Consider the following 24,951-nt stretch of genomic DNA (forward strand, 5'->3'; position numbering starts at 1 on the left):
CTCCAGTATTCTTCCCTGGGAAACTCCATGGACAGAGGAGCCTGGCGAGCTACAGTCCACAGGGTCACAAAGAGTCAGACATTACTGAAGTGATTTAGCATGCACGCACGCACATCATGCTTTGAGCTTCAGCCAAGCTGTTGTGTGTCTCAGTGGTACATTCTCTTCTATTGCTTAGAAGTACTTAATTTTTGCATGTACAGCTATCAATGGATTGGTGCACGCTATGCCAGGAATCACTTGATTATCTCTTGGCCCCAAATTCACCATTCAGTATCTGCTCCACGGAATGGACTTAGTTTCTGAAGCATTTATCCCTTATGGTGAGCACCGCGAAGCTCCATCAGCAGAGGGAATTGGAGGGACTGTGCAGGAGAGCCTTCCTGTTTCCCGCTGCTATGTTCCATGCTTTTCTTCCTCTTGCTGCCCTATCTATCAGCAGCATGGGTGTGTGATGTCTGCTGGTGCCCCTGCCAGGCTGTACACACAGAGTAAACCATATCTCATCATGCAGTTTAAGCCTCTGGCCCACAATGGACACCCCCCCCCACTGCCCCTATGCACACCCACATTGCTCTGACTCACCTCCACACTGGCTTCCCAGGTGGTGCTAGTGGTAAAGAACCCGTTTACCAGTACCGGAGGCATGGGTTCAATCCCTGGGTGGGGAGGCTCCCACTGGAGGAAGGTATGGCAACCCACTCGTTCTCTTGCCTGAAAAAGTCCGTGAACAGAGGAGCCTGGAGGGCTACAGTCCATGGGGTCACAGAGAGTTGGACACAACTTGAGCACAGCCCAACACAAGGGATAAAAATATATTTACACTTTCACTTTCTACTTGGAAATAATATTTTACTGCTTCTAGCTGTGTGTGCCTCACCACCACACAAATTACCCTACCTTGTCCCTTTTATGTTGATATTAGGTCCACCTACATTGAAAATTCCATCAGAAAATGTCACTATGTTTTGCTCTCAATGGACTGTATCCTGGATATTTGAAATATTATGTCATGCAACTCTGGATCTTATGAAATCCTATGTAGGATGGTACTTTGTTTAAGCAGGCAACTGACCTAGTTGGACTCAAGCCCAAAATTGTAACCAGCCTTGTGGTTTCAATGTCAGTTTTATTTCACTGTCCTTCAGTTCTGTTTGGATTTGTCCCTGGAACTCAGGAAGCAGTCTATCCTATAGTTCAATTCTCAGAGTTTATGGTGTTCTATTTAGGGTCAGATTCACACCTGTGAAGCTTGGGGGTGAGCCCTGAAGTTTGTAAGCAGCTTTAAGAGTTTGCTTTCCTGAGTGCCTTCCTGTCTTCACTCAGCAAGGTACTTTCAGGTTCTACAGATCTCTTGTTCCCTCTGCCAGAGTGCTGGTGTTCTTAAGCACCCCACCCTGCAGTGCGTTTCTCTCCATGGCTTCCAGCGCCCCACCAGGTGGTAAGAGGAAAGAAAAAAGGATCAACAGATGTTGGCCACACCCTCTTGAGACCACAGCTCCATGAATCAAAATGGACAGTTCTCCTGCCCCCCACCACAGAGATGTCGGCTCTTGAAACCAAGCAGGTGTAGTGTAAGTTATGCATATATGTATACATATATACCTTTTACAATATTCTTTTCCATGATGATTTATCATAGGATATCGAATGCAGCTCTGTGTGCTATACAGGAGGACCTTGTTGCTTATCCATCCTTTACATCTGCTAATCCCAACTTCCCACTGCATCCTTCCTCCAACCCCTGCTCCCCTGACAACCACCAGTTTGTTCTCTATGTCTGCAATTCTGTTTCTGTTTCATAGATAGGTTCATTTGTGTCACGTTTTAAAAACCAAACTGCTTTCTATATGCATCTAATCCAAGCTTCATAGCTACCATGAGTGGGAAAAAGGTGGTTGAATGCTTACTCCATCTTATCTGGTACTGCAGTCTGGAAAGGTAATAATATAGATAGTAAATGTAAGTATTAAAACCCAGATGAGACCAGGGACATTGTCAGATCTGCCTGAGATATCACCCAGGGTCAGTAAAGACCATTCTACAACGTGCCCTAGAGGTAAGATGACCACCATCTAAAGTGGGACACATTTTCAGAATCAGAAATCATACTCTCACTATGAAAACTGTACTTGGACAACAGGTGTAAAACAGAACCAGAACATATGGGCACCTTATTTAGAAGGTGCGGTGGGGAAAAAAAAATTATTCCTTCACATTGTATTTTACCGAGATCAATTGTTTAATTACCATCATTCTCCTGTATATACAAATTTGTTTTGGCTGTCCACCTTATTTGATTGAATTACCTGTAAGAAATATAAATAAAGCTTTATCCTAAATGTTAATTTGTTATCCTCAGTGCACCTATTCGCCTGAAAGAGTGTATTCTGTAAATGGTAGACCTAGTTTCTTTTTTGTGTATATGCAGAAATAAGCTTTGGTTAATCTAAAAACAAAACTCCAAGGACCTCCTTGTGGTCTAGTAGCTAAGACTCAGCATTTCCAATACAGGGGGCCTGGGTTTGATCCCTGGTCAGGGAAATAGATTCCACATGCCTCAACTAAAGATCTCACATGCCAAATCGAAGGTTGAAGATCTCACATGCTGCAACTAAGACCCAGTGCAGCCAAATAAATAAATAAGTAAATATTAAAAAAAAAAAAAAAACAAAACTCTGGACCTCCGGATATATCAGTTATGGCCATACTTATTCTAGAATAAAAGAAACCTGGATAAACTGGCCAAAAGAGATTTCTGAGGCTTAGGTCTCTGAGACTGACTGACCGGAAAACCAAGGACTCGGGTCATCCCTATGACACCATGGCACAATGACAGCGTGCCTCCTTCCCTTCTGAGACCCTGCAATGAGGCTTCCCACAAGAAACTCTGGCCAGGAATAATTTGTACCCTTGAACTCGTCTTTAACTTTATCACTGAAATTCCCAACAAGGATGCTGCTTGATGCCAAGCCACCGTGGTTTTTGTGATGTGGGTGCCTCTGTGCAAAGATACCTCAGAGCCTTTCCCACAGGCACTAAGCAGTGGCCAGATGACAATGACTTTAAGCCTGGATCACACTCATACCAGTGAATGGGACACATAATGTGTGAATCCGTCCAGAAGTTGCTTTGCTTTACTGCGCAAATGAATCGTTCCCTTCTATTGGGGAAGCTCCAATATTTGGCCACCTGATGTAAAAAGCTCACTCATTGGAAAAGACCCTGATGCTGGGAAAGACTGAGGGCAGGAGGAGAAGGGGACGACAGAGGATGAGATGGTTGGATGGCATCACCAACTCCATGGACATAGAGTTTGAGCAAATTCCAGGAGATAGTGAAGGACAGGGAAGCCTGGCATGCTGCAGTCCATGGTTTGCAAAGAGTTGAACACAACTTAGCAACTGAACAACAACAACAAATGGGGAAGACAGGGCATGACCTTTGGACATCTGTCTGTGACTAGAACACTGTTTTAATTGCAGGTTGAACTCTCACCAGGAAAACGCACTGGTGAGAATGAAATGAGCCTTGTCTAGAAGAAACAGGTACTCGGTCCCCCAGCGGATGGCCCATCACTTACGAGGAACTCAATGAACCAGAGGGTCGGGAAGCACATGGGGACCACCAGTCTCATGTGGTCTAATGGTTCAGACTTAAGCACTGATCAAGCCCTAATATTGCTGTCTGTTAACCAGGGTAGACATTTATTTCCCAGACTGTTGTCTTGGCTGCTACCTCTTGCCACTGTCTTTCTATTGGGTTGGCCAAAAAGCTCCATAACATCTTACGGAAAAACCTGAACGAACTTTCAGGCCAACACAATATTTTGCACATAAGATCCCTGGGTCAGGAAGATCTCCTGGAGAAGGAAATGGTAATCCATTCCAGTATTCTTACCTGGAGAATCCCATCGACACAGGAACCTGACAGGCTACAGTCCATAGGGCTGCAAAGAGTCAGTCAGACACGATTGAAGTGACTTAGCGCGCACACACACACACACACACACACACACGCACACACACAAAACCACTAGTCGATTCCTTGTCTCCTCATTGGCCAAATCATGCTGGCTTAATTGGTCCCCACTTCCTGTGGTCCAGAGTAAAGCATGAACTTCAGGCCCTGCACAAAGGCCAGGGGACAAGGAGGAGCTGAATTTAACCCCACTCTGTTCCCTAAGGCCTGTGTCCTGACTCAAGGCTGTGTCAGCCCAGAAGAAGGGGATCTTCCTTCTAGTTCCCACGAGGACACAGTAGAGATGAACCAAGGTCCTATCTGGTCCTTGACCCCTGGTTTCTCTTTTCCTCCTTGCATACTGGGCTCCAGTGAATGGTGAACACAGAATAAGAATTGTCTTCTTCATAGAGATGCTTTAGGCAAAGTTTCGATCACTTGTTTCTAACAAAGTAATATTTATTTGATTGCAAAGATATATAAAGTGATGTGTATGATACATAACAGACACAACAGTCCATAGCCACAAAACCAAGTGGCTGTATCTGCCGATTCTGCTCAGATCACTAGGAAAATCTTAGGGACTTTGTGGGCTGAATGTGTGCAGGAGTCTGGAGAATTCACCCTCTCTCTGTCCTGTCCAGGGAATCAGAGCCTTGCACCACAGCTTCCGTTCATTCCAGTGCCGGCCAAGCTTGCTCAGGGCTGGCAGAACCCTTCCCGGTGATATCGGCCTGGTGTGTGCTGCGTGTTCCATCCATCAAGGTCTCTGCTCACCAGGGACAGGATGGGAGGCAGGGGGAGGCAGTTCAGCATCCATTTTACCATCCTCCAGGCTGGGAGCTCCTCCTAGTGGGTTCTGTCTTTTCCAGAGAAAAAATCCATGAGATAATTCTCAGATGGTTCCATGTGACTCCCCTGGAGCTTTTCACAGGCATGTGGTAGCGTATTTGGGTCCAGAATCTCGAGTTGGGAGGTGCTGATTTTAAGCCTTTCCAGGTGACAGTAGGCAAAACTCTGAGAGCTTTTCTCACTAGATGAGGTAGGGACTCCGGCTCTTGGAAGGAAGAGAACTTAATTAAAATCAGTTTGAGTGTTTGATCCTCCAAAGCCAGATTCACCGCTGCTTGTAGTTCAAAGATGCTGGGTCCACTGACATAGTTGGGGCTCAAGATGAAGATTCCCCTCCTGCTTTTCTTAATAATGCTGACAATGTCCTCTGTGTACACTGGAGAAAAAGAATTTAATTATTTGCAATTGTTACTGTTAAACCTTGAGTCACCATAACCCTGAATCTCCCAGATCCACCCAGCGAGGTTCTTTGCGATGGCAAAGAAAAGGAGAAGCCTGGTTTTCCTGATCATTTCTACTGAATCAACTAACTCTACAGACAGTCGGGGATATACTTCCGTGTCTAGTGACTGTCAGTGTCACCTCCCTCCCCTGTGTTCTCTCCCCTCAACTTGTCAGTCCCTCCAGGATCAAAACTCACTGGAACAAGGAATGAGGGAGGTATGGGGGCAACTGAGGCAGAGGAGGACGAGGGGACGAATGAGGTCTGCACATCTGTTGGGTGCCTGGCCCGGGAGACTGCTGGGCCCAATGCTGAGTCTGTGGCTGGCAGAGTCCCAGGAAGGAGAGGGACCACTTGTTTGGGAGGACAGAACTACCTTCCGGTTGAGGAGCCAGCAAAGATATCTTTGTTCTGGAAGTCTCTCTGGGCTCCAATATTATTATTTTCTTTTCTGAAGATGGATGTTTTTCCACGATGGAGCATCTCTGCAACACATGGCTCTCTGTGTTGTTGCCCAAGATGTTCTAAGGTCATGAAACCTTCCAGAAGATACCGTAGCCCAAGAGAAAGAATGGAGGACAACACGGAGGGTGTATGCAGGTAGCTCTCCTTCTGCTCTGCGCTTTCTGCCGGCTGCAGACCTACCTCCCCCGGGGGCCAAGTCTCTTTCAAGCAAGCACAGGCTGTATCCATATTTGTTTTCCAAAACATCAGGGAAAAGATTCAGCGCCAAGGTTTCCTCACTCAGAGACGAAGAGGCCTCGCTCTCAAAGTGGCTCCACTTCGCATAGGATACAAAGGCGTCGAACTCCTTTTGGTCTGAGAAAGAGGAACAAGAAAGAATGTAAATACCTACCTAAGCTCAAGCCTTATGGTAAGTGGGGAAGAATTAAGACTTGGGATCCTTGTTTAGTTACTCAGTTGGATCTGACCCTTTGTGACCCCATGGACTGTAACCCACCAGGCTCCTCTGTCCATGGGATTCTCCAGGCAAGGATACTAGAGTGGGTTGCTATTTCCTCCTTCAGGGGATCTTCCCAATCCAGGGGTCAAACCCACGTCTCCAAGTTTTCTTTACCACTGAGTCACTGGGGAAGCCCTGAACTGATTTTGAAAATAAAAAGCAGCATCTGTGTTCACTTTTTCAGAACCACACTGGTGAGGGGCATCCGTTGTGCACCCAGAATCAGATTCTAATCAGTGAGGCACTCCTGCGTCTTCCCTGAGGTCAGATCAAACAGCCGGGGCTTTTTCTCTAATTAAACCACACACACTCCGGAGTTCCTCCAAGCTTTCTCTGTAGCTGCAACCTTGCTGTCTCATTAGTTACACATCAAAGGACAGTCTGCTCCATCAAAGCATGATAATATCCAGCAAGCAAAACACTGTGAGGGCCCAGCACGCTAGCGAGCTGACGGCACACATACCTGGGTCTGAACTCCCATGTGTAAAATGAGGGACTAACAACCCCTGGCAGGCTGCTGTCAGAGTTGCCTGGGATAATGTAGATGAAGAGTTCAGTGTCTGACTTACAGCAGGCACATTCCTTTCCCTTTCGGATGGAGAACTGTAGTTTGGAACTTGTTTTAGGATATTTTTAAGGTCTCATAAGATTCTGTTGGGGCTTCCCAGCAGCAAAGAATTTGCCTGCCAATTCAGGAGAGGCAGATTCAATCCCTGGGTGGGGAAGATCCCTTGGAGAAGGGAATGGCAACCCACTCAAGTATTCTTGCCTGGAGAATTCCATAGACAGAGGAGCCTGGCGGGCTAGAGTCCATGGGGTCAGAGAGTCAGACAGGACTTAGCGACCAGACAACAATAACAACAAATGCTGTTGTTGACTCAACTATTATAAATACACATAGATTCTAAAGTGTGCTAAAGAACTAAATGGAAACTTTAGAAAATCTCAAAAGTTAGCCTCTGGGCTCTGAAATTGTACACAACTGGCTCATTTTCCAGCACTTTGCATAATGCCTCTCAAATAGTATTATTAGACGGAGGGGATATACGTATACATATAGCTGATTCACTTTGTTGTGCAGCAGAAACTAACACAGCGTTGTAAAGCAGCTATGTGTGTATGCTCCATCACTCAGCCATGTCTAACTGTTTGCGACCCTATGGACTGTAGCCCACCAGGCTCCTCTGTCCATGGGATTTTCCAAGCAAGAATACTGGAGTGGGTTGCCATTTTCTTCTCCAGGGGATCTTCCCCACCCAGGGCAGTGGATTCTGCCAATCCCCATTGGCAGGCAGATTCTTTACCATTAGTGCCACCTGGGAAGCCCGGAACTGACATGTCCTGTGTGCTTACATTGTGCTACATGCTATTCTATAGCCTCAGTGTGTCCATTCAACGAGCCCACATGGCATTCATTGTGATTACAACCCTACTTTGCAGAAGAGAAAACGAAGGAGGCATGGAGATGTTAAGTCATCCACCATCTTGCTTTAGGATGTTGAATGGAGAGTCATTTTTAAGTCCAATATGTCCTACAATAGCATCGTTGGCAAGATTCCTAGTAACTGGAATGAGAAGAGATCATTTCTCCCCTGGGGTCCCAACCCTCCCAGGAATAAAGCCACCAGGCCAGCAGAAGGATCTCAGAGCCTGGGGGTCATGACTTTGTCCCTCAGGGAACGTGCATGTCCCAAGCTCTCTCCCTCTAGGTCCATTCAGAGGGGAAACACCAGAGGCGAGGTCGGCCATCTTACCCCCAAGGGTCTCATCCTTGCTCTGGTAGGTTCGGCACAGCAGCACTATTTCAATCCAGTACATGTAGAAGAGTGCTCCTGCGGTCAGCACACCTGCCAGGGCTGTGACGGTGCCCAGGAGGACGTAGAGGAACACCACTGGAGAGACACACGGCTGTGCGGTGAGCAGTTACAGAGGCAGACACCCTCCCGACACACCCACACTCACACAACACCTGCCCAGCACCTCTTCCAGAGGTGATTTACCAGAATCACTGCCATTGAAAACATTTCTCTTGATTCTGGACATGTCTTAAATCACATCTTGAAGGAACAGTCATAAAATGAACTCAAGAGAACCCAGGATAATGGCCAGTTCCTGATCGGGGGTGACTGGGGAAACTGACAAAAACTACTTTTATTTACTTTTCCCTGATAAGCTTCCCTCTCATTGCCTACTATAATTTACTTTCATGTGTTATCAGATCTACTAAAACCTAAACTTCCTGAAGCCCACAGCTACTTCCAACCTGCTTTCTCACCTCTAAAGTGCCTAACACCTGGCACCTTCAACCCACACCTCTACAGAGCATCCACCAGGCTCCGGGCATTAAGTGTGTCCTATTTAAGCCTCACAAGCATTCCAGACATGCTTGTTCGCTCATCTCTGTTCATCAGTGAATGAATGATATCAGTTTCAACTCTGAATTTCTTAAAGAAATTTAAAAGCCATTCCTTATCAGGAATTTCCTCTCCAGCCACAATCTGTGATATATACATATATCTCCTAAACTGAGCATTTTTCTCCATCTCCCTTCTTTCTCTCCTCCATTCTCCAACTCCAGACCATCATACGCTCTGGATTTGGAAGCCAGGGGAGGAAAACAAGAAAGAGGGCTAGGTCCTAGCGTGATGCCTGTCATGTAGGGCATGCTCTGTAGGTCTTTATAGAAAGAATGAATGAGTGAATGAACTAAGGAGTGAATGAACAAATGATAGGTTTTTCCAGCACAGCCCCTGTATGCAGAATATTAGTAACAGGACCAGCTCTAGATCACCGATGTGAAACTTACCAGTTGTGTGGCCTTGGTGAAGGTACTGAGTGAATCAACACAAGAAAAGTGCATACTTAGAACCTTGGCATCTAGTGCATGTTTGTGGCTATCATCACCATGACTACTTTTTAGGAAGGTTCCTCTCCTCCCAGGTAAAAACGGTTGCGTGCATTCTGCATCCACCTTCAGGCTCACCTCCTGTCTTCTTTTTTAGCTGGATGGATTGAGTAGTGTTCCCAATGGAGTTCTGGGCAAAGCAAATGAACTTCCTGCGAAGATCACTCTGAGTAACTTCTTTCAAGAAGACAACACGTTCTATGACTTCATCCTTTAAGGTGGACTTAACACTAGAAAAACAGGGAAAATACCACACCGCTTGAATAACACAGATTGACATGCATTAAACAGTTTTCGGAACTTGTATAAGCAGACAAACTGTTTGGCTTTCAGAAGAGCTGTCAGATAGTACAAGGGGATGCTGGAAGGATGGAGGATACACAGAGATGACCCATTTTTTAAAAATGATGGAGTTGGCTAAGCATCATTCTAAGCATTTATATTAGAATATAATTGGTTGTTGGAAAAGACTTTTGAGAGTCCCTTGGACTGCAAGGAGATGAAATCAGTCAATCCTAAAGGACATCAGTCCTGAATATTCATTGGAAGGACTGATGCTGAAGCTGAAGCTCCAACACATTGGCCATTTGATGCGAAGAAGTGACTCATTGGAAAAGACCCTGATGCTGGGAAAGATTGAAGGCAGGAGGAGAAGGGGACAACAGAAGATGAGATGGTTGGATGGCATCACTAACTTGATTGACATGAGTTTGAGCAAGCTCCGGGAGTTGGTGATGGACAGGGAGGCCTGGTGTGCTGCAGTCCATGGGGTCACAAAGAGTCAGACACTACTGAGCAACTGAACTGAACTGAACTGAGCTGATAATTGCTTGTGGGCCTCATCTGATCTTTCTTTCATGACAAATTCCCCTTGAGAAAAGATACTACAATTTACAAATGTCTAACTTCTACTGAATAATAGCAACTTCTACTGGTAATAGCAAACACCCTATTCCAACAACACAAGAGAAGACTCTACATGTGGACATCACCAGATGGTCGACACCAAAATCAGATTGATTATATTCTTTGCAGCCAAAGTGGAGAAGCTCTATACAGTCAGCAAAAACAAGACCGGGAGCAGACTGTGGCTCAGATCATGAAATCCTTATTGCCAAATTCAGACTTAAATTGAAGAAAGTATGGAAAAACACTAGTCCATTCAGGTATGACCTAGATCAAATCCCTTATGAATATACAGTAGAAGTGACAAATAGATTTAAGGGACTAGATCTGAAAGACAGAGTGCCTGATGAACTATGGACAGAGGTTCGTGACATTGTACAGGAGACAGGGATCAAGACCATCCCCATGGAAAAGAAATGCAAAAAAGCAAAATGGCTGTCTGAGGAGGCCTTACAGATAGCTGGGAAGAGAAGAGAAGCAAAAAGCAAAGGAGAAAAGGAAAGATATTCCCATCTAAATGCAGAGTTCCAAAGAATAGCCAGGAGAGATAAGAAAGCCTTCCTCAGCGATCAGTGCAAACAAATAGAGGAAAACAACAGATTGGGAAAGACTAGAGATCTCTTCAAGAAAATTAGAGATACCAAGGGAGCATTTCATGCAAAGATAGGCTCGATAAAGGACAGAAATGGTATGGACCTAACAGAAGCAGAAGATATTAAGAAGAGGTGGCAAGAATACACAGAAGAAGTGTACAAAAAAGATCTTCATGACCCAGATAATCACAATGGTGTGATCACTCACCTAGAGCCAGACATCCTGGAATGTGAAGTCAAGTGGGCCTTAGAAAGCATCACTACAAACAAAGCTAGTGGAGGTGATGGAATTCCAGTTGAGCTATTTCAAATCCTCAAAGGTGATGCTGTGAAAGTCCTGCACTCGATATGCCAGCAAATTTGGGGAACTCAGCAGTGGCCACAGGACTGGAAAAGGTCTGTTTTCGTTCCAATCCCAAAGAAAGGCAATGCCAAAGAATGCTCAAACTACCTCACAATTGCACTCATCTCACATGCTAGTAAAATAATGCTCAAAATTCTCCAGGCCAGGCTTCAGCAATACGTGAACCATGAACTTCCAGATGTTCAAGCTGGTTTTAGAAAAGGCAGAGGAACCAGAGATCAAATTGCCAACATCTGCTGGATCATCGAAAAAGCAAGAGAGTTCCAGAAAAACATCTATTTCTGCTTTATTGACTATGCCAAACCCTTTGACTGCATGGATCACAATAAACTGTGAAAAATTCTGAAAGAGATGGGAATATCAGACCATCTGACCTGTCTCTTGAGAAACCTGTATGCAGGTCAGGAAGCAACAGTTAGACCTGGACATGGAACAACAGACTGGTTCCAGATAGGAAAAGGAGTACATCAAGGCTGTATATTGTGACCCTGCTTATTTAACTTATATGCAGAGTACATCATGAGAAACGCTGGGCTGGAAGAAACACAAGCTGGAATCAAGATTGCCGGGAGAAATATCAATAACCTCAGATATGCAGATGACACCACCCTTATGGCAGAAAGTGAAGAAGAACTAAAGAGCCTCTTGATGAAAGTGAAAGAGGAGAGTGAAAAAGTTGGCTTAAAGCTCAACGTTCAGAAAACTAAGATCATGGCATCTGGTCCCGTCACTTCATGGCAAATAGATGGGGAAACAGTGGAAACAGTGTCAGGCTTTATTTTTTTGGGCTCCAAGATCACTGCTGATGGTGATTGCAGCCATGAAATTAAAAGACTCTTACTCCTTGGAAGGAGGGTTATGGCCAACCTAGATAGCATATTTAAAAGCAGAGACATTACTTTGCGAACAAAAGTCCGTCTAGTCAAGGCTATGGTTTTTCCAGTGGTCATGTATGGATGTGAGAGTTGGACGGTGAAGAAAGCTGAGCACCGCAGAATTGATGCTTTTGAACTGTGGTGTTGGAGAAGACTCTTGAAAGTCCCTTGGACTGCAAGGAGATCAAATCAATCCATCCTAAAAGAGATCAATCCTGGGTGTTCATTGGAAGGACTGATGTTGAAGCTGAAACTCAAATACTTTGGCCACCTCATGTGAAGAGTTGACTCATTGGAAAAGACCCTAATGCTGGGTAGGACGGGGGGCAAGAGGAGAAGGGGATGACAGAGGATAAGATGGTTGGATGGCATCACCGACTCGATGGACATGGGTTTGGGTAGACTCCGGGAGTTGGTGATGGACAGAGAGGCCTGGTGTGCTGCAGTTCATGGGGTCGCAAAGAGTCAGACACGACTGAGCGACTGAATTGAACTGAACTGAACTTCTACTGAAGGACTTCCTGGTGGCTCAGTGGTAAAGAATCTGCCTGCAGATGCAGGAGCCAGAAGTTCCATCTGTGGGTTAGGAAGATTCCCTGGAATAGGAAATGGCAACCCACTCCAGTATTCTTGTCTGGGAAATCCCGTGGACAGAGGAGCCTGATGGGCTACTGTCCATGGGGTCACAAAGAGTCAAACACGACTGAGCAAGTAAACAACAACAACAACAACATTGTAAATAAAGCTGCTGTGGACATACATTAAAAAATTAGAAAAAAATAGCTATCCCATCTCTGGGTCTCATTTTCCAGGTTGGATTGTGTCAACTATTTCTCATGTCTCATAATTTTGGTCAGACTGCTTATTCCTGTGCCTTTTCCTCTGGATACACTCTGGACCATTAAGGACTACAGAGTTCAGACCCTGACTCACCCCACTGTGGAAGGAGGACCACACAGAGGGATAGGAGTGTCTGGCAGGGGTGCAGAGTCTTCTCCAGTCTGTTGGACACATCGAATCTACTCAAGTAGCCTGGGTCACTGTGTCTGCTTGTTAGCTTGGTGGGCAAAGCAGCCACAGCAAACTGTTCTACAAACAGAACTTTGAAACAACTGATAAAATTTTTTAAAAATAAAAAAATTTTTAATAATTTTTAAAAAGGGACTTCAGGGACTTCCCTGGCAGTCCAGTGGTTAAGACTGCATTTCTAATGCAAGGAATGCAGGTTTGATCCCTGTCAGGGAACTAAGATCCCACATGCTGCACAGAGCAGCCAAAAAAAAAAAGGAGGTGGGAGAGAACTTCTTTGGTAGTGTAGTGGTTAAGATTCCAGGCTTTCACTGCCAGGGTCCTGGGTTCAATCCCTGGTCAGGGGAGTAAGATCCCACAAGTCACGAGGCCAAAAGTAAAAAACAAATTTAAAAAGTAACAAAACAACTGAAATATTTAGTTCTATGACCCTCTTGACTGTACCCCACCAGGATCCTCTGTCCTTGGGATTTCCTAGGCAACAATACTGAAGGAGGGTGCCATTTTCTACTCCTTCCCAACCCAGGATGGAACCCATGTCTCTTGTCTTGGCAGGCAGATTCTTTACTTCTGAGCCACCAGGGAAGCCCATACAAAACTGCCTTTGGCCCTCTAAGTTTAAAATTAACTCACACTTTGCATGTCTACGTTTTTGCTTGCTCCACTAGCTGGAGCTAGTGGCCACACCACCAACTGTGGGTGTGTGCGTGCAGGTCTGGGTGTACATTTGAGGGGTTTTCTAAAGGTGAACGGAGAAGGCAATGGCATCCCACTCCAGTACTCTTGCCTGGAAAATCCCATGGATGGAGGAGCCTGGTAGGCGACAGTCCACGGGGTCGCTAAGAGTCGGACGACTGAGCGACTTCACTTTCACTTTTCCCTTTTATGCACTGGAGAAGGAAACAGCAACCCACTCCAGTAAGTATTCTTGCCTGGAGAATTCCAGGGACGGCGGAGCCTGGTGGGCTGCCATCTATGGGGTCACACAGAGTCGGACACGACTGAAGCGACTTAGCAGCTAAAGGTGAAAGCCTTTCGTGTGAGTTGCAAAGAATAAGTTGGCTCATTTCCTTCTTACCTTCTTCCCTTGGGTGTTTTGATTTCCCACTCCTGGTCAGAATCTCTGATGTACCATCTTATCACAGGATTAAAGTTTATTTCGAAGCCAAATCGTGCTGTGCAGTTAAGAGTTAAAGGCTTTCCTGAAAAGGAAGGGGCCGCAGAAAACAGGAAGGCAGCTGGTGAGAATGATGTGTCCTGTGAAGGAGGAAGACCCCACCTGAGGCTGTCAGGTTCACAGGCAGAGCAGGCGTGCCAGACACAGCCAACCGTCTACCCGTCTCTCATTCAGCAACATGTAAAACCAGGAATGTTTGTCTCCACTGGGCAACACTTAGATCTCAAACCTGTGGCTATATTTACCAAAATGAAGACTGGCATGGTCATACACTAAGAGTTCTGAGGTGGTTTCAGGATAAACACCAGGAAAATGAGCAGTTTCAGTGACTAGCCATCTTCCAATGCTGCTGCTAGAGTAGTTACAAGGGTGTTGCTGAAGAATATTTTATAGGCAGTATTTGCATTTCTTGCTGTTGTTCAGTCACTCAGTCGTGCCCAACTCTTTGCGACCCTATGGACTGCAGCCTGCCAGGTTTCCCTGGCCTTCACTATCTCCCAGAGTTTGCTCAAACTCATGTCCATTGAGTTGGTGACGCCATCCAGCCATCTCATCCTCTGTTGCCCCCTTCTCCTTCTGCCCTCAATCTTTCCCAGGATCAGGGTCTTTTCCAATGAGTCGGCTCTTCGTATCAGGTGGCCAAAAGCATTTCCACGTTAAATGAATATCCTGAGGTTTTGGTGATTATCTGGATAGTCAGCTCTATTTTGAATTGTGCTCTGTGGGTGGGTGTGTATACAACTACATTGCCCTCTTTCTACCCATTTTCTGGGGAAAGGTTATCCAGAAATTCCGTATTTTAACCATATAAAATTTAGGGACTTCATTTGAAAACTCACCTTTACACCTTGATAATGCTTTTCCTACAGTAATAACTTGAACATTCACTGGTATCATATGTAACTAGGGCTTCCCAGGTGGCACTAGTGGTAAAGAACCCGCCTGCCAATGCAGGAGACATAAGACATGCAGGTTCAAGCCCTGGGTCAGGAAGATCCCCTGGAGGAGGGCATGGCAACCCACTCCAGTCTTCTTGCCTGGAGAACCCCATGGACAGAGGAGCCTAGCGGGCTACAGTCCACAGGGTCACAGAGTTGGACACAACTGAGGCTACTTAGCACAGCACGTAGGTATATTGGCTATTTTTATATTAATTAATGCTTTCCCTCCTTCTTTCCTCCTTCCTTTCATTCTTGTGATGTTGCCTGTACTATTGGGTTGGCCAAAAACTTCATTTGGGTTTTTCCATAAGGTGTTTCAGGGAAAACCCAATGAACCTCTTAGCCAGCCCAATAGCTCTATTTCATTATCAGGATATACCGCTACCACCACCTAGTGGTAATTTACCATATCTATTTTGACATTTCCTTCTATGATGAAATATATTATCTTATTGTTTAGTCACTAAGTCTTGTCTGACTCTTCTGTGACCCCATGGACTGTAGCCCACTGCTCTGTGGATTTTCCAGGCAAGAATACTGGAGTGAGTTGCCATTTCCCTCTCCAGGGGATCTTCCTGAACCAGGGATCAAACCAGTGTCTCCTGCTTTGTTTCCTGGGTTCTTTATCCCTGAGCCATCAGGGGATCCCTAATTAGCATCTAAAAGAAACTGCTACTCACTTTTACAATTTCTTTTCCTTTCTTTCTACAAGGATAAATACTTTATTAGCACTTAAAATAGCATTTATTTTACTGGAACAATCAACACTTGGTTTTGAAGACAGCAGTTCTTATTTGGCTATGTGGGAAGATGTAGATATTATTGAAGCTGACAAAATCAAAGGGAACCACTAGAAGTCACTTCCCCCTCCACCCCAAAGAAGACACTACTTTGGAATACAGCTTATTTAAACAAGGATTGTAATATTTTCCTGTGATTATCTTAAAGGCCAAACCAAACACTGTATTCATAAATACTTAGTGCTGCCTAAATTGGCAAATTGGTTAAATTTATAATCAATGGACCTAACCAATCTGTGTTCCAATTTATGTGGAGTAAGGAAGAATCTTTAAAAAAAATCTATTAACCATGGTTGACATTCAAGTCACCTTTATTTCTCAATGCAATTTTGTGAGGTCACTTTGGCTTTGTCCAGTTACAGTTTTACAAACCATGGCTTCAAGAGATTTAGCAACTGTATAAGGTCACAGAACTAGTCAGTGGCCAAGTCTAGATTCACCCCCGGTTCTGTTTGACTTGAAATCCTGATGCTTTTCCTTGAATCACACTTAGACCTGCTCCCAGAAGCACAGGGTCATTCAAGGGTGATGACCCCACCCATCTTACCAAGTTCTACTTCCACGGTGTCCTTGATGGGATCCAGAATATCTGGTTTGTGATTAGTGTTCTTCACTAAAAGATAAAAGTAGAAATCATTATTTGCATTGGAAATCTGAAGGCCTGGTCTGCACGGTCACATTTTGATCTAATTTGGGGGAACTTTTCCAGATTTTATCCATAATCCATAAGACTAGAAATTCAAGTTTTCATGTGAAAAACATGCTTCCAGAAATGACTGTGACATCAGATTGCAGGTTTTAGCAAAACATGAGTCTTTGATAAGTCCATATCCACCTGGGTACATTTTCTTCCAGGCCAGCCTGCTTGCCGACCACAGATTTGAACCCTCATCTTTTCCCTCCAAGATTGGTTTGTGGTCCATCTGGAGAAATGAAACAGGAAGGAGAACCCACCTGAGAAAATGCACAGGTCAGCCAGATTGGAGTCTACCTCTCCCTCCATCCTCAAATTTACGATTTATTTCAAAATAAAGGTGAGTGCAGCCCTTCATGAATCATTTATCCCTCAGCTTCCTGTCACAAACTTTCAAATATGCTTCCACTGTCAAACTCCCTCCTGAAGATGCCTCATCTCCTAAGATAGGAAAATTCATCTCTTCTAACTCTGGGCATCTCCTATTCCTCTCCTACTTCTCAGGGACCTTCTTCCTTCAATTACACCACCTTCTTCTTGTATCTTTGACTTTATCTCTCTCTCTCTCTTCCCATCAGCATTTATCCTTGCTCAGTCTTTCCATGTTTTTGTTTTTTTGTTTTTTTGCCACTCCCTGTGGTGGCTTGTAGGAATCTTAGTTCCCTGACCAGGGACTGAAACTGCAACCTTGGCAGCGAGAGCTCGGAGCCCTAACCACTGGACCTCCAGGGAATTCCCCAGTCTCTCCATCTTGAAACAGAGGGAAAACACCCTTCAACTCACATCCCCATCCCTTCTCCTTCCTTCCCAGCTGAGTTCTGGAAAGAGCACAGCGTGTTCATGTCCTCTCTCCCCTCTCCTCCCATGCATCTGATTTCTGCTCCCATCTCTGCACTGAAACCCCTTTGGCCAAAGTTACCAGTAACCTCTGTGACCTCCTTGCACAAAAATCCACTGGGCATGGCTGAGTTTTTAACCTGCTTTCCCTCTTAGTAGATAGGTCAGGAAGATCCCCCAGAGAAGCAAATGGCAACCCACTCTAGCATTCTTGCCTGTGCAATCCCATGGACCGAGGAGCCTGGTGGGACCCTCCATGGGGGTCACAAGAGTCAGACATGACTGAGCAACTAAACAACAACAAGAAGCCCTGGCTGCTGCTGGGCGTGCTCTCCTCTCGTCCTTGGGCTGCACTTTCTGTGCCCCGATGCTGGCCTGTCTTCCCAGTCCTTGCTCACTCCACTAAGAGCTGTGGGCTCCTCCTCCCACTCTGCCTCTTGTGAACATCACTCCTCAGTTCTCTGCCTGTGGTCTTCATTCCACCTGCTCTCCACGTGGGGCAGCTCAAATGCTCCAGGTACCTTCCCCGTGAAACATCTCTGCCCTTGAAAGGTTCTCTCTCCTGCGTCATCAGTTTCACTTCCTTTACTGCTCCCTCCCTGCCCTTCCACTGATACCCACTTGCTGATGTAAATAATGACCCTTCTCTTCCCAGAGCCAGTGATCCATTCCCAGGTCTCACCACATGAGGCCAAGCCTCACTCCTTCTTGCAACACGTTATCTCCGAGTTCCGGGCAGTTTTCCTCTGTCCTCGCACCCCTGCTTCAACTCCTGCGAGCATGCTCCTCATCCCCCACACACCCCAGCGCTGGATGCTCTGGGCTCTCTCCTTTCTGTCCTCACTCCCAACCTCACCCTGTCTCCCTTGACTGTATGCCAACCATTCTCACATTCACACCACCAGCTCTTACATCCCAGTCTGGTTTATCCAAACACCCACTTGTCACAGTGACTTGATGACTGAAAGTCCTTTCAAAGCTAGCACTGAATTTCTTCCTCATACTCACTTCTTTTACAGTGTTCTTTTGTCTCATGACCTGATGCCACTGTTTACCAAGTCATCATGCCAGAAAAGTAAACGGTCTTTGAGTTCCCTCTTTCATCTTGCTCTTAAACTCCATCCACATGTTTTTTAGATACATATAAAGCCATTTCTAATCACCTTTGCTAGGTCTGCTCAAACAGTGACCAGAGAGGACTTCCCTGGTGGTCCAGTGGTAAAGAATCCACTTTCCAATGCAAGGGACAAGGTTCCAACCCTAGCTGGGGAACTAAGATCCCACATGCCATGGGACAACTAAGCCCCAGCCACATCTAGAGAAGCCCATGCACTGAAACTAGAGGAGCCTACACACCAAAATAAAGACCCAGCACAGCCTCTCCCCCCAAAAAGCGACAAGAGACATCATTTAAGAGCATAATTCAAACCTGTGGTTTCTCACCTGCTCCCTCTACCAGCCCCCTATACCACATCCTGCCCTTCCACTTCTGGTACATCCCATCCCATCTCATCCCGCTCCTTCCCACTCTATCTCATCTTCTCTCAGTGTATTATAGAAAGCCCACCTCCTTGCCCAACTTAAAACCTGGCTTTCATCCTGGACTCCTCCTTTTCCCTCTTCCTCACTCCTGATTCCCAAACCCCTTTACGTGTAACTCCCTAAATATTTCTGGAGTTCATTCACTTCTCTCCATCCCTCTGTCCCTCCTAGTTCAGGCCACCATCAGCAATTGCCTGGTTGACTCATAGCAGCCTCCTAATTCTTCTTCTTGCCTCCACTGTTGCTCCCCCAAGCCCATTTTCTGCACAATAAGCAGAGAGATCTATGTCAAAACCAGATCTATTCATGACACTTTCCTGCATAGAACCCTCAATGGCTCCCGGTTGTTCCTTGGACAAAGCCCAGACTTACTAGAACAGTGTGGTATCAATTCTGCTTCCAGATACCCTCAACTCACTTTCTTCTTCCCCCTGAATGCACCATGCTCTCTCTCTTCTTCTTCACATTAGCTGTGCTGCTCACTCTGGCTGGAACAGCATCTTACCCATCTTCAGTGGACTGATTTGTCTTTGCCCCTCACTTCTCAGCTGGCCTTGGGTACCCAGGTGTGGATTTGATGGGCTTCCCACATGCTTCACTGCTTCCCTTTCTCTCTATTCATCCTACTGAACTATAGCAGCCTGAATCCTCCTGGTTTGTCCCACAAATAGAAAGTTCTGGGAGGTCAGAGAAATGTCCAGATGCTCACTCTTACATCTTTAGCATCAAGCCCAGTGCCTGAAATGTGTTAGATGTTCTACAAATACTTGTGTGAGAATGAATACATGAGAGGATGAATGAGTGAGGAAGACAGAAATGATGACAGGGAAGGCATGAAAAGATGCAATGGATGTTTCAAGGTATCCTCTGGAGAGAGAAAAGCAAATCCTGCCCCTGAAAGTTTGATGGGGTGAGTTATCATGCCTGAGTGAAAGAGCAATGCCCTTGGAGGAGTAGCTAGTGCTCCAAGCAGGCTATTTGCCTTCTAACCCCTCATCCAAGGAACAATCTCATATAAATGTAAATCACTGACGTCGAAAATGGTGGCGAGTGCAAGGGCCAGGAAGTAGACAGGTCTCAGGGTGCCCCATGTGGCTTGTATCTTGTAATGAAAGAAGAGGAAGTAAAAGTAATTAATGGATTTACTAAGAGCTAGTCAACCATTCTGTATGGTTAGGTTTTGAGATCAGTCATACTTAAATTAATTATATCATATAGTTTATCCATGCTGATACTTGTAAATCTAATGAGAATGACCTAAGGGAAAGCCTGGGATGAAAACAGACAAGTCACGGAAGAATAAGCTCAATGGGCCAAGAAACGAACGCCAGGATATTCAACCCGGATAGTCGTCAGAGGAACGCAAATTGGAGACAGAGAGTCCAGTTGGTACAAACCAGAAAGTCTGAAACCTCTTCTAACTTTATTGAGGCTTTCAATGGCAAAGTCAAAGATCTCTCTTGCCAAATGTCGCATTGCACTTGAAACTACGTGGGTTATTTTCAAATATCTTTTGATATTGATTTCTAACATAATTCCACAGTGAGAAGAGAACACACTCTGTATGGTTTCAATACCTTTAGACCATGACATTTTTGCACCTTGTTTTATGTCCTTGGATATGTCCCATCGTCTCCTGGCTTATAGTCTATGGAAACTTGAATAGAATGTATATTCTGCTGTTGTGTGAAAATTGTATAAATCTTAATTATGTTGAATTGGTTCACAGTGCTTTTCAGGTCTACTATATCCTTCTGCTACTCTGTATATTCATTCTATTAGTTTTTGAGAGTTTGATATTCAAACTCCAACTAAAAATCTCAGTCTATCTACTTAAAAAAGTAATTGTAATATATAGAAATACATGTAACTTTGTTCGGTATTTTCTAAGTTTCTTATAAATGTATTATCATACTTTCATAATTCAAAAAATAAAATAAAGAAAGAAAGCCTGAAACCACAAAATATTATTAATATTTGGGACAAATAGGAATCTGTGCATTCCTCATGGGGGTGTAATTTAGCAAAATAATGCCTAAGAACAATCCCATGTGTTTGTAACACAAATCTCATTTTATAACATAAAATGATATCTTACTTTACTAATGGAAATATACATATGTAACAAAAGCATAAACACGTAAATGGAAAGAGTGGGCTACATCTGCAAAGAGAGGAAGTGGGAAGGGCTGGGGACCCAGGCCTCAAGCTCTATCTGTAACGTTTTGCTTCAGTAAAGAAACAGTGAGATGGAAAAACCACTATTAAAGCTGGTGATGGGTACATGAGGGTCACTTATCTCTGGGTGTGAAATATTTAGTATTATTTTTAAACGTATTATCTCCCATGTGTGAAATATTTAACCTTTTTTATTTCTGTACATGAATCTTTCATTTTTTTATTAGGGTTTTTTTGAGGTGGATCATTTTAAAAGTCTTTATTGAACTTGTTACAATATTGCCTCTGTTTTATGTTTTGATTTTTGGGCCAGCAAGCATGTGAGATCTTGACTCTCTGACCAGGGACTGAACTCACATCCCCTGCATTGGAAGGCAAAGTCTTAACCAGTGAACCACCAGGAAAGTCCCTAATACTGTTTTGTTTGTTTTTTTTTTTGTATCACAAAACAAAGAATCACTGGGTAGAAAACCCAACTTGTGACAACTGAATATGATCCACAACAAGGCCTTCCTCAGAGGATGGAAGCTGGGTTAATGGAAAATTGATGTTTACTAATATTCCAGGCTTTTCATGACTATAGTCTATGACTATCTCCTTCCCCTCAGCCCCCAAAAGGAAAAACATCACTAAGCCAAAGAAGATAACTTTAATTGGGTAATTGGACTTGAAATATCAAATATTGAAACCAAAAATCTCACTTACCAATGGTTTTCACATGAACAACAGCTCTTACTGTCCATGAACTTGAATTATCTGTCTGAGTATAATCACACACGTATGTGCCCTGGTGATAGTCATAAACTTCATCCACTTCAATTGGGTTGCTCCTCTTTTCAGAGAGAAGTTTTCCATTCTAATCCAAGAGAGAAGAAAATTAAATAACTTAACCAGAGAATTACTGTTCGTATTAAGCCCAACTATAGCCAAACTTCACAAATTTGAACCAGAGAAGAAGGTCAGTCTGATATAAGGATATTGCAGAAAGTCATACCCTCAAATTGTGAAAACATTCTGTATTTGCATCTTTAGGGGCACTGTAATATTTACTGAACGATGGGTGATCAGTATATCACTAGTCCTATAATCATTAATTCTCTAACCTTCATGTAGCACCTGGCCTTCCAACTTCCCGCTAAGAGTGTACCAACAAGTATTCCAATGGTATATTTCTCACCACTGCAGTCAAAAGAAATGAGATAAAAAATCAAAAGTAACAAAATAATGATAACTTATTACACATGTAGAGACTTCCCTGGTAGCTCAGTGGTAAAGAATCAACCTACTAATGCAGGAGATGTGGGTTCGATCTCTGGGTCAGGAAGATCCCCTGGAGAAGGCAATGGCAACCCACTCCAGTATTCTTGCCTGGAAAATCCCATGGACAGAGGAGCCTGGCGGTCTACAGTCCATGGGCTCATAACAGAGTGGGACATGACATAGCCACTAAATAACAATGCATGTAGACTGCAAAGTTCTTTCTCATGTGTATTTCATATGATTATTCTAAGGATTCTCTGACTGGGTTTTCACAGACTCTATGCTTCCATTTTACAGATGAAAAACTGAGGTTCTAAAGTCTGTGTTTTGCTCCATATCATACAGCTCATGAGTGACCTGAGAATCCAGCTACATTTTTCTGATTCTGAGTTTCATGTTCTGACTAAGGAAGTTCCTTTCCACTTTGCCTACTGACTAGCAGAAGCAGGAATTCCCCTCCTCCAAGTCTCTGGTGTGTTTCCTGTGGCCCCAGAAAGAATTTCCAGTCGGTTGGCCAGGGGCTGAGAAGAAGGTCAGAGCTGGTCAGAGCTGGGCAACTGTAGGTACGAAGTCACACAAGGGCTACAAGGGGGACAGATGAAGTTAGACAGTGTTTAGTGGATCTCAAGGATCAAGAAACTTTTAAAAGGAAGCTTCAGAGCATGCGGTAAAAACTCAGAGATGAAACTTCTAGAGAAGATGGTAATATACCTGAAGGACAGAAACTGGTGAAGGGGGTTTTTAAATTATATGAGCAAGTAGCCCAGAGAAGATGCAGAATTGGAACCAGACTGCAGCCAGGCCATGGGGAAGATGAGTAATTACTGAGTGAGCCTGTTTTGTTTTGTTTTTTTTAATGAAAAGTAAGTATGGCTGAGTATGTATCATTAAGATTTTATGAGATGGAGGCTACCCTGGTGGCTCAGTGGTAAAGAATCTGCCTGCCCACACAAGAGTCAAGGGTTCAGTCCCTGATCAGGGAAGATTCCACAGGCTAAGGAGCAGCTAAGCTGTGTAGCAACTATTGAGCCCATGCTCGGTAACGAGAGAAGCCACAGCAATAAGAAGCCTGCGCACCGAAACTAGAGAGTAGCCCCTGATTGCCACAACTTGAGAAAAACCTGCACAGCACCGAAGATCCAGTGCAGCCGAAAATAAATAAAAATTTTAAAAACAAGACTTTATGAGATAGAATTCAAGTGAAACATCAAAGAAAAGAGATAAACCATTTGTCTCAAGATGGATGGGAAGCCCTTCTAATAAGACAATCGTAAATGATCCAAGGAGGAAAGAGGGGCTGCTGGGGTCTCATGAGAAATTCTTTGTTTTGCTCAGACATGAAACAGTCATGAAAAAAACAAGGAAGGAGGAGAGCGGATCAGCATGAGTGTATAGAGAGCATCAGTGAGTCCTACAGAGAATTGACACCTGTGACACTGTGTGGATTGTAGCATTGCAAAGAGGGTAGGAAGTTGCCCAGGATTCAGAAGTTTCACAGTGAGAACAATCGAATGGGCCAATGTATGGACCTTGGAAATAATTTCCAAAACCCCTTCCCTCCCTGGCATCACATCAGCCTTTGGTCTGGCGAGTCTTACCTGCTCACCAGCTCTCTATGACCCTGGGATCACAGGACGCCACTGGGCACCAGGGCCAAGAAGAATGAGGCCAGAGGAAGTGAAAAGAAGTGGTGGTTTATGTGTGAAAACTCCATGGAACTCAGGGTTCAGAGAGGATGCAGCAGCCACGTCAGTGCTGTGGCGTGTTAGTGAGGCCATCTTAAACCACCAATGGAAAATTATTTGGGCAGTCCTACTGGCAGGAGGTCACGGCCGTGTCATGGGCACCCAAAGCTCAGTGTCCCAAGCCCTTCCAGAAGAGCCTCTTCCACTGCTCTAACTCTGCCTTGGGTCAAAGATTCACTGAAGATTGAATAAAAAACACACCCCCCATTAATATTAGAAAGAATGAATCTCTCAGTCATCTCGACTTTTTGTGACCCACATGGACTGTGGCCTCTGTCCATGGGATTCTCCAGGCAAGAATACTAGAGTGGGTTACCATTCCCTTCTCCAGGGAATCTTCCCAACCTAGGGACTGAACCCAAGTATCCCATATTGCAGGCAGATTCTTTACCGTCTGCACCATCAGGGAAGCTCTCCCAGTGATACTGACTTGGTAACAACTTCATTTGGGTTTTTTCACGACATCTCAAAGAAAGACCCAAAGGAACTTTTGGAACAACTCCACATAACGTCATCTCTAGATGAAGTCTGTTTATGCCAGTTATTTGGTCCTTATATTTTTATTTAGGGCTTCCTTGGTGGCTCAGACGATAAAGAATCTGCCTGCAATGCGAGAGACCTGGGTTTGATCGCTGGGTCAGGAATTTTCCCTGGAGAAAGGTATGGCAACCCACTCCAGTATTCTTGCCTGGAGAATCCCATGGACAGAGGAGCCTGGTGAGCTACAGTCCATTTGAGTTCATTGATTAATTTATTATTAATTTTAAATTTATGATTAATTTATTAATAATTTATTTATTATTAAATTATTAACCTACTTCTCTGATGTCTCTTGCATTGGCAGGCTGTTTCTTTACCACTAGCACCTGGGAAGCCCCATTTGTCTA

The 24,951-nt window shown here is 44.5% G+C and overlaps 1 protein-coding gene across 2 annotated transcripts in view; it reads right to left on the reverse strand.

Annotated features, from left to right (window-relative positions):
* Positions 1-4,388: 4,388 nt before the first annotated feature.
* Positions 4,389-24,951, reverse strand: part of IL18RAP (interleukin 18 receptor accessory protein) — a 32,650-nt gene continuing 12,087 nt past the window's right edge. Inside the window, exons 5-11 of one of the 2 annotated variants that reach the window (XR_014082393.1) lie at positions 21,765-21,915; positions 16,356-16,421; positions 13,969-14,092; positions 9,202-9,353; positions 7,973-8,110; positions 5,631-6,073; positions 4,389-5,188 (exon numbers count right to left, since the gene is read on the reverse strand). Coding sequence is in view for 1 of the 2 variants with exons in the window: in XM_081591460.1 (XP_081447586.1) it covers positions 4,782-5,188; positions 5,900-6,073; positions 7,973-8,110; positions 9,202-9,353; positions 13,969-14,092; positions 16,356-16,421; positions 21,765-21,915 (1,212 nt within the window). In the remaining variant the exon portion in view is untranslated. The remainder of the gene's footprint in view (positions 5,189-5,630; positions 6,074-7,972; positions 8,111-9,201; positions 9,354-13,968; positions 14,093-16,355; positions 16,422-21,764; positions 21,916-24,951) is intronic. The other variant, XM_081591460.1, reaches the window with a different exon arrangement.

This window comes from Giraffa tippelskirchi, chromosome 4 (assembly GCF_054371585.1).
Source record: "Giraffa tippelskirchi isolate mGirTip1 chromosome 4, T2T-mGirTip1v1.2.pri, whole genome shotgun sequence".
NCBI classification, from domain to species: Eukaryota; Metazoa; Chordata; class Mammalia; order Artiodactyla; family Giraffidae; genus Giraffa; species Giraffa tippelskirchi.